Below are 9,748 nucleotides of genomic sequence, written 5' to 3'. Positions count from 1 at the left end.
TTCTCAATGATCAGTCAATACATACAGTATTCATTTAAACTACAGTATATTGTATCAATATCAAGCCCCCCCATTACAACCACTTATTAATTATTATAGACACTTATAATCAGTGTTATAACACATAAGTGTATTATAAGGCATTATGAAGCTTATTAAAATAATTATAATATGTACTTCATAGGAACTGTTACCCTTTATATATTCTAACAACTCATATTTGTTATATTCATTCCAAATGAAGGGCCCTAACCTAGAAACTAAAATATTTGTCTCCCTCTCCATGTTGAACGCAGTTCTCTCTCTGTCCCTCCCTCCCTCCCTCCCTCCCTCCCTCCCTCCCTCTAACCTCACCTATCTGGCAGATCCAGAAAGTCCACGCCCTTCCAAGAACGAACTTATGTGGAAACGAAACTGATCTGAGTCTCTGATCTGATCTCGCCTCCCTCCCTCTATCCCTCCCTCCCTCCCTCCCTCCCTCCCTCCCTCCCTCCCTCCCTCCCTCCCTCCCTCCCTCCCTAGGTAGGAGGATTTAGAAATGTTGGAACCGTGATTGACCACACACTCCAGCACAGTAGGTGGCGGCATGCACCTTTAACGTTGGTTTGTGGACCGCCATTATATCATAGAAGAAGAAGTTGTTGCTGTGAGAATTTTGTGGTTCGTGAGGAGGGCTACTATTCTTTTTTCTTTTGGTTCTTGCGTATTTTCTGAATGTATTTTCTCATGGTGGAGGGTTTGTTTATTGGTTTCCACTGTTTATCGTTTAGAGTTGAGGGGGGAGTAGGGGTAGTTTGTTAGGGCGGCGTGATGGCCTCAACCGAGTGGAGAAGAAACGCTGTCGCTTCGGGTCCGTTCCGGAGAAAGGTGTGGAGGAAGTTTTGCTCATGGTCGGCGAACAGGTTGGAGCGGAACATCTGCACTCTGCATCCAGAATGAACAAGGCGGTGGTTGGGTTAATGAAAAAGGTTTGTCTTGTTGTGAGGGGTGTGTTGGTGCAGATGTCGCCTCTTTCGATAAGAGTTGTGGTGGCTAATCTGCCTCCGTTTATTGCTTACGAACAGACCCCAAGTAGTTGGTTCGTTTTGGTAAATTTGCAAGTGGTTTCCGTGTGCTCTCGGCTGGGTGCCAAGCGGAATCCGTTAAACATGTCTCTTTTCGTAGACAAGTGTTTGTTTCTTAACAAACCTCAAGGTTACACAGGGGAGGGGTGGAACACAGGGTTTGCTAGCACAGATAGTTTTGGGTGTTTCTAGTGTGGGGATCATCAGTTATAGGCTACAAGCAGCAATATGATTGATAGGTAGGACAGGTATTGAACCCAAATAATCCCTACTCAGATGCGCTAACCTCAACCCTAGTAAACATGCATTATAAAAACCTTCTATATAAAATTATCTCATATTGGGAGTAAATAGCCTCTGAATAGAAAAGAAAAAACACTGCATCTTCCAGCCCACCAATAAATGACATAATGCAACCTTGGCGGTTAGCATATTTACCTCAACATGCCCCTCGCTTGCGTGAGAAGGCAGAGTGCTCGATGCTGGTTGATGAATTTGACAATTAATGTACTAGGAAAATACGTTATTGTCGACCAGAGGTGACTGAATTAATGTTTAGGCTTATTGATAATCATTATAGTAATGAAGTATAATTGCAAAACATGAAAGTTGTCAAGTGGTGGTGGTACCAGGAGGGAGGAGAGTAGAGCAGGGTCAAGTGGTGGTGGTACCAGGAGGGAGGAGAGTAGAGCAGGGTCAAGTGGTGGTGGTACCAGGAGGGAGGAGAGTAGAGCAGGGTCAAGTGGTGGTGGTACCAGGAAGGAGGAGAGTAGAGCAGGGTCAAGTGGTGGTGGTACCAGGAGGGAGGAGAGTAGAGCAGGGTCAAGTGGTGGTGGTACCAGGAGGGAGGAGAGTAGAGCAGGGTCAAGTGGTGGTGGTACCAGGAGGGAGGAGAGTAGAGCAGGGTCAAGTTGTGGTGGTGGTACCAGGAGGGAGGAGAGTAGAGCAGGGTCAAGTGGTGGTGGTACCAGGAGGGAGGAGAGTAGAGCAGGGTCAAGTTGTGGTGGTACCAGGAGGGAGGAGAGTAGAGCAGGGTCAAGTGGTGGTGGTACCAGGAGGGAGGAGAGTAGAGCAGGGTCAAGTGGTGGTGGTACCAGGAGGGAGGAGAGTAGAGCAGGGTCAAGTGGTGGTGGTACCAGGAGGGAGGAGAGTAGAGCAGGGTCAAGTGGTGGTGGTACCAGGAGGGAGGAGAGTAGAGCAGGGTCAAGTGGTGGTGGTACCAGGAGGGAGGAGAGTAGAGCAGGGTCAAGTGGTGGTGGTACCAGGAGGGAGGAGAGTAGAGCAGGGTCAAGTGGTGGTGGTACCAGGAGGGAGGAGAGTAGAGCAGGGTCAAGTGGTGGTGGTACCAGGAGGAAGGAGTGTAGAGCAGGGTCAAGTGGTGGTGGTGGTACCAGGAGGGAGGAGAGTAGAGCAGGGTCAAGTGGTGGTGGTACCAGGAAGGAGGAGAGTAGAGCAGGGTCAAGTGGTGGTAGTACCAGGAAGGAGGAGAGTAGAGCAGGGTCAAGTGGTGGTGGTACCAGGAGGGAGGAGAGTAGAGCAGGGTCAAGTGGTGGTGGTACCAGGAAGGAGGAGAGTAGAGCAGGGTCAAGTGGTGGTGGTACAAGGAGGGAGGAGAGTAGAGCAGGGTCAAGTGGTGGTGGTACCAGGAGGGAGGAGAGTAGAGCAGGGTCAAGTGGTGGTGGTACCAGGAGGGAGGAGAGTAGAGCAGGGTCAAGTGGTGGTGGTACCAGGAAGGAGGAGAGTAGAGCAGGGTCAAGTGGTGGTGGTACCAGGAGGGAGGAGAGTAGTGCATGGCCAAGTGGTGGTGGTACCAGGAGGGAGGAGAGTAGAGCAGGGTCAAGTGGTGGTGGTACCAGGAGGGAGGAGAGTAGAGCAGGGTCAAGTGGTGGTGGTACCAGGAGGGAGGAGAGTAGAGCAGGGTCAAGTGGTGGTGGTACCAGGAGGGAGGAGAGTAGAGCAGGGTCAAGTGGTGGTGGTACCAGGAGGGAGGAGAGTAGAGCAGGGTCAAGTGGTGGTGGTACCAGGAGGGAGGAGAGTAGAGCAGGGTCAAGTGGTGGTGCGCAGGCCGTGGAGAAAGCGGTGGTGGGGAGGGTTGCAGCTGGGCTACATGAGCTGAGGCAGGTTTCTGTAGTAACAGAGACTCCGGTGGGCGAAGGCTTGGTGGGCTCATCCCAGGAAATATTGCCTGTCATTGGGGAAGAGGCTCTGATCAGGGGGAAGTGCAGGGGGGCAGAGACTGGGGAGGAGGAGGACAGTACCTTGCCAATGGAGGAGGAGGAAGAGGGGGGAGGTGAGTCTGCGGGAGCGGAGGACAAGGCGGTATCGTTTTCAGACGGCTCATTGGATCCAGAGCTGACAGCCAGTCAGGCTGAGGGCCCAGTATATACGGTGAGAGAACTTTCTAGGTTCCTGATGGAGACTAAAGGGGAAAAATAAGGTTCTGCTGGAGTCTTATTTTATTGATCCTGGAAGGTTTGTAAGGTCAGTACAACACGTGATGAAGAATGAGGGGTTTAGTGTCCTCTCACCCAGGAAGCGGTATAGGCTGAGAAAATGGGTCATGGGTTCTTAAGGGCATGTCTTCAGAATCTGCTTAAATGGATGGTTTTTTCTGGCATGGCGGTTTTACGGGCTTCTCTACTGGTTTCTGATTGTGGTGATTTTCGGCCAAAAACATTTAAACATGATTTTCTTGCAAGAGACACACAGTGATGTGATTAATTAAGTGTATTGGGGGTCTGGTGGAAAGGGGGCGCAGGTGCTGAGCCATGGCACAAATCTTAGTGCAGGGGTAGCAAAAGAGGTGTGTAAGGGTAGGTTGTTAGTGGTTAGCGCCAAAATCAATGACCTTGTCTTTGCTTTCCAAAATGTGTCTGCACCTAGTACAGGGCTCAGTTCTCTGTTTCACCAGGGCCCAGGCAGGTGTCCTATTGGAAATTCCATGTAAAGCTCTTCCAAGATGTCACTTTTTGCTCAAGCTTCCAAGGCTTTTGGGAGAGGTGGGGACAGCAGAAGGGGGAGTAACTTCTGTTGTGGGGGAGAGGAGGGAGCCTGATGGGCTGGGTAACTTCTGTTGTGGGGGAGATGAGGGAGCCTGATGGGTGGGTAACTTCTGTTGTGGGGGAGATGAGGGAGCCTGATGGGTGGGTAACTTCTGTTGTGGGGAGATGAGGGAGCCTGATGGGTGGGTAACTTCTGTTGTGGGGAGATGAGGGAGCCTGATGGGTGGGTAACTTCTGTTGTGGGGGAGAGGAGGGAGCCTGATGGGTGGGTAACTTCTGTTGTGGGGGAGATGAGGGAGCCTGATGGGTGGGTAACTTCTGTTGTGGGGGAGATGAGGGAGCCTGATGGGTGGGTAACTTCTGTTGTGGGGGAGATGAGGGAGCCTGATGGGTGGGTAACTTCTGTTGTGGGGAGATGAGGGAGCCTGATGGGTGGGTAACTTCTGTTGTGGGGAGATGAGGGAGCCTGATGGGTGGGTAACTTCTGTTGTGAGGAGATGAGGGAGCCTGATGGGTGGGTGACTTCTGTTGTGGGGAGATGAGGGAGCCTGATGGGTGGGTAACTTCTGTTGTGAGGAGATGAGGCTGTGGAGTTGTACTCTGATTTATAGAGGGCAGAACTCTGTGGTCCTCTGTAGCTCAATTGGTAGAGCATGGCCCTTGTAATGCCAGGGTAGTGGATTCGATCCCCGGGACCACCCATATGTAAAAATGTATGCACATGACTGTAAGTCGCTTTGGATAAAAGCGTCTGCTAAATGGCATATTATTATTATTATTATCCTGGGTGTTCTCAGGTTCTGCTCACAGACCTTTCCAAACTCTCTCTGTCACAGAGAAATCAAATAGACATTTCCCTGGCCTTTCACAAACTCTCAGCTGCTGTCTCTCAGACGGTCTGCCTGTGGATTTTTATAAAAAGTTCTGTGGAATTATTTTACAGGACGTGTGTTGCGTGAGTGCATCGGGGTGGGGGAGCTGTCGCTAAGCTGTAGACGGGAGGCTTTGACTCTCCTGCCCAAAAAAGTAGATTTGAGCGACTTAAAGAACTGGAGGCCTGTGGCATTGCTCTGTTTGGACTATAAGGTCTTTACCAAGGTCCTCGTTAACAGACTGAAGTCCCACCTGGACTCTATTGTACAGAAGGACCAAACGTACTGTGTACCAGGACGCTCAAACACAGACAATCTGTTCATAATCAGGAGAAAGCCTTTGATAGGGTGGACCATGAATATCTGTTCAATGTGTTGTTTTGGTTGTGGGGAGAATTTTGTGGCCTGTGTTCAAATGCTGTACGCTGGGGCTTCATGTATGGTCAAGGTGTGGGGAGGGCTCAGTAGGCCAGTCTGGGTAGGGAGGGGCATTCACCAGGGATGCCCTCTGTCAGGGCAGCTATACACTCTTGTTATTGAGCCCTTTCTGGGCCTGCTACGCAGGAGGCTACAGGGAGTGTGGGAGCCAGGCATAGGGTTGGGGACAAGCATAGCAGTGTCAGCATACGCTGATGACGTCTGTGTTGGTTAGGGATGAGCAGAACCTACAGGCCCTGGAGAATAGTTTGAGGGTGTACGAGGGGGCGTCTTCTGCTTAGGTAAACTGGGGCAAGAGTGAGGCTCTGTTATGTGGGGCATGGAGGGACAGGGCACCTCCGCAGCTTCCAGGGGGGTTGCAGTGGGGCTGTGAGTGGCTCAAGATGCTTGGGGTGTATCTGGGCTCGGAGGGTTGGGATAGGAAGAACTGGGAAGGAGTGTCACAAGCGGTGGTGTCGAGGCTGAAATTACATGGAGCCCTGGACACCAATAGCTGGTTGGCTCGGGTTGACCTGGGAGTTGGGGAGGGGTGTCCGTTTTCTGCAATGACAGACTGTTCATCATGTTTTTTCTGTGTTACCAGGGTAATGCCATTACTGTTGACGCCTTAGGGTTGAGTTTGAGTTGTACAAAATGATCAACAGTGTGGAGATGTTTCAGGAGGTATGGGGGCTCAGGGGGGCTGTCTGTACGGCTGGAGAGGAGGGGTTGGATGGACGGTTGGAATGTGGTGCTGGTTGGTGTATTGTACTGTGGTGTTGGGTACTGGATAATGTGATTGTGTGGAGGTTGTGGTGTCACGCAATGTGCTTTTAGGGGTGGGGGTGTTAGTGTAATGAGGATGGCTCATTAAAGTAAGACAAGTCTCTCTCTCTCTCTCTCTCTCTCTCTCTCTCTCTCTCTCTCTCTCTTAACAGCGCTCTGCACAGGCAGCAGTGGTGGACAGTGATAAGATCTTTACTGAGCTGATCCGCTCCATTGAGAGAAGGCGCTCTAAGGTGAAGGAGCTGATCAGAGCCCAAGAGAAGGCTCAAGTGAGTCAAGCTGAAGGACTCCTGGAGCAACTGGAGCAGGAGATAGCTGAGCTGAGGAAGAGAAGCACTGAGCTGGAGCAGCTCTCACACACAGAGGATCACATCCATTTCCTCCAGGTAACTCAACTGCCTTGATACATGTGATATGAAATTAAAACTCTCAATCATTTGGTTCTGTTCTGCTCTCTCTCTCTCTCTCTCTCTCTCTCTCTCTCTCTCTCTCTCTCTCTCTCCCTCCAGAGTTATCAGTCTCTCTCTCTCTCTCTCTCCCTCTCTCTCTCTCTCCCCCCAGAGTTATCAGTCTCTCTCCAGTACCAGTGTATCTTCAGACTTACCCAGCATCGTTGTCCGTCCTCTTCAGTACTTTGGAGATGTTAGTAAGACTGTGTCTGAACTGAGAGAGAAACTAGAAGACGTCCTTAAAGGAGAATGGACCAAGATCTCCACTACAGGTGTGTTGAAAATAATAAGAACATCAACTTTAGACCATTGAAAGTTCCCTACTAGTCATATACAAGTGGAATATGGTGTGATGATAACATTCCCTCTCTCTGTGAATGTGTTTGTGTGTCTGTAGTGAATATAGTGGATGTTGTACTGCCTCCAGAGCCCAAGACCAGAGAACAGTTCTTACAATGTGAGTCTCTTTATTCTGAAGTAACTAACAGTCTCTTTTTACTGACACTCCTAACAATCCCTCTAGAAATATATAGCAATAGTAGATCTAATCAAAGACTGGGTATCTATCTGACTCCTCATATTTCTCTGATTTGATCTCTGCTGTGCTCTAATCAAAGACAGGGTAGATACAGTATCTGACTTCACTTATTGTTCTAACTCCCCTCATTGGTCTCTGCTCTGCTCTTCTCCCAGATTCCTGTCAGCTCACACTGGACCCAAACACAGCAGGCACACACCTCTCTCTGTCTGAAGGGAACAGGAAGGTGACCTATACAGACCAAGAACAACCATATCCTGATCATCCAGACAGATTCACAAACAACTTGATGGTTCTGTGTAGAGAGGGTCTGTCTGGACGCTGTTACTGGGAGGTGGAGTGGAGTAGGGGGGGTGTTACAGCAGTCTCATATAAAGACATCAGCAGAACAGGGACAGATGGTGCATTTGGACACAATGACAAGTCCTGGAGTTTAGTGTGTTATAGTGGTGGTTATAGGTTCAGACACAATCATGTTGTGACTAAAGTATCAGGCCCTCGGTCCTCCAGAGTAGGAGTGGACCTGGATCACAAGGCAGGTACTCTGTCCTTCTACAGTGTCTCTCACACAATGACCCTCCTCCACAGAGTCCAGACCACATTCACTCAGCCCCTCTATCCTGGGTTTTGGCTCAATATTGGTACTGCTGAGCTGGTTAAACTGTAGTAGGGTCCACATAGATACTAGTCATGCTGGTGTAGTCTATAGCTGAGCTGGTTAAACTGTAGTAGGGTCCACATAGATACTAGTCATGCTGGTGTAGTCTATAGCTGAGCTGGTTAAACTGTAGTAGGGTCCACATAGATACTAGTCATGCTGGTGTAGTCTATAGCTGAGCTGGTTAAACTGTAGTAGGGTCCACATAGATACTAGTCATGCTGGTGTAGTCTATAGCTGAGCTGGTTAAACTGTAGTAGGGTCCACATAGATACTAGTCATGCTGGTGGTGATGGTCCCCAGATGTGATGATTCATTCTGCTCTGTTTTTATGTACAATGATTTGACTGATTTGATATTCAGAAGATGTTATGAATTACAATTCAATGCATTCATATTATTTGTAAGTGCAACGTTTTAATCTTATATATTCACATTAATCATGATGTATGCTGTTAATGTATGTTGGTTGTCATTCAGAACCATTGAAATGTTTTCCCAATTGGTTCTCTGTCTCAATGTCATTTTCCTCAGTATCATGGAACAGGTAGTGTTACTTACTTGCTAATTGAACTATATGGGCCGGTTTCCCGGACACAGATGAAGCCTAGTCCTAGACTAAAAAGCATGTTTAATGGAGATGTCCGGGAAACCGGCCCTAAATTTGGCATCTTTTATTCTCCCATACTGCTCAGTCAAGCAACATTAAACCTGTCTAGCAGGTGGTGCTATTAACCAAACAATAAAACCAGCAGATATCTTGACTTGTCACTCAGTATATCAGTAATGTTCAGAATTGTACTTTAATATCATTGGAGATTGATGGTCTTTTTAATCCACTACCCAGAGTCAGGAACAGATGAAGTTAGGTCTGCTACTGTTCAGTTATTAAATATGATTCATGGTGATGGGAAATAAAAAATACATCTAGTAGTAGTGTTCCTTTGCTATTTATTCCAAGGTGTGTCTTTAACTTGTAAATGGATTGTGTTGAAGCTGGCATGTGGTGTGGATGATAGAATAGAGTGAATAGAGGAGAGAAGAGAGGAGGAGAGGAGAACATCATATAGAAGACAGATAAGATAGAGAGACAATTCATACCCAGGGGAGTTACTGGCTCTGGCCCAAATGACACCCTGTTCCCTACGTAGTGCACTAGGCTACTTCTGATCAGATCTAAAGTAGTCTTCTAGATTTTACATGTTTTCTCCCTGTCATTAGAAAATGACAATATGGTAATGTCTTTAGTGGTTTCCTCCCCCTTTGTGTTTTTATTGGTTGTGTGTTATGTGTGTTGTTGTGTTAGGTTTCCCCCAGTGTTCCTAATGGAAAATCCATTAACAATGAATCACAAACAAATTATATTCCAGTTGTGTTTAGACAACTTCATGGCTGACATCCCCCAGTTCTGTTAAGACCCATTGAACTGGGTCACATTCTAAATGGTCACTTGTATTGATAGTCCATACTGGGCCTAACTGGGGTTAACCATACTGGAGGGTTTCTTTCTGCACACATATTCCCTCATCTCCAGAACTTTACCTGATGTCCTCTCTCTCTCTCTCTCTCTCTCTCTCTCTCTCTCTCTCTCTGTCTCTCTGTCTCTCTGTCTCTCTGTCTCTCTGTCTCTCTCTCTCTGTCTCTCTGTCTCTCTCTCTCTCCCCTCAAACCGTATAGAAAGCAGCCAACCTCAATATGGTTTCATTCCTGTAGTTATCAGGACACATGGGGTGTGGAACTATTATCTCCTTTCCAAGTGTGAACTTGTCCACTTCCCTTCATGGATTTAAAAGGAAATGACTGGTATATGTAAACTCCCTCTACCCCATGCCAACACCAATCCAATGCTTTTACATATAGAGAGGAGTAGTGAAGGAATGCTACACTTCAGGAGGAAGGAGAGATTATTGGGACACACCCATGGAGTGATGATAGAGGGATGTGAAAGAGGAGAGAGGTAAT

General features: G+C 48.1%; 1 protein-coding gene across 2 annotated transcripts; it reads left to right on the top strand.

Moving 5' to 3' along the window:
- Positions 1 to 620: 620 nt before the first annotated feature.
- Positions 621 to 8,719, top strand: LOC311116264 (tripartite motif-containing protein 16-like). Of its 2 annotated transcripts, none has more exons than XM_084191372.1 (5): positions 621 to 968; positions 6,294 to 6,527; positions 6,703 to 6,862; positions 6,988 to 7,047; positions 7,284 to 8,719. In XM_084191372.1, exons 1-5 carry the CDS (start codon positions 888 to 890, stop codon positions 7,793 to 7,795), a joined length of 1,047 nt encoding a protein of 348 aa, XP_084047498.1. In that variant the 5' UTR covers positions 621 to 887; the 3' UTR covers positions 7,796 to 8,719. The 2 variants fall into 2 exon arrangements, 1 of the variants encoding a protein (XP_084047498.1); XR_014611387.1 differs by having other exon boundaries at positions 626 to 968; positions 6,651 to 6,862.
- The last annotated feature ends 1,029 nt before the right edge of the window (positions 8,720 to 9,748 follow it).

Source organism: Coregonus lavaretus (genome assembly GCF_964263955.1).
Source record: "Coregonus lavaretus genome assembly, contig: HAP1_SCAFFOLD_3423, whole genome shotgun sequence".
NCBI classification, from domain to species: Eukaryota; Metazoa; Chordata; class Actinopteri; order Salmoniformes; family Salmonidae; genus Coregonus; species Coregonus lavaretus.
The sequence above is the reverse complement of the archived record's forward strand: the minus strand, read 5'-3'. Positions and strand labels throughout refer to the sequence as shown.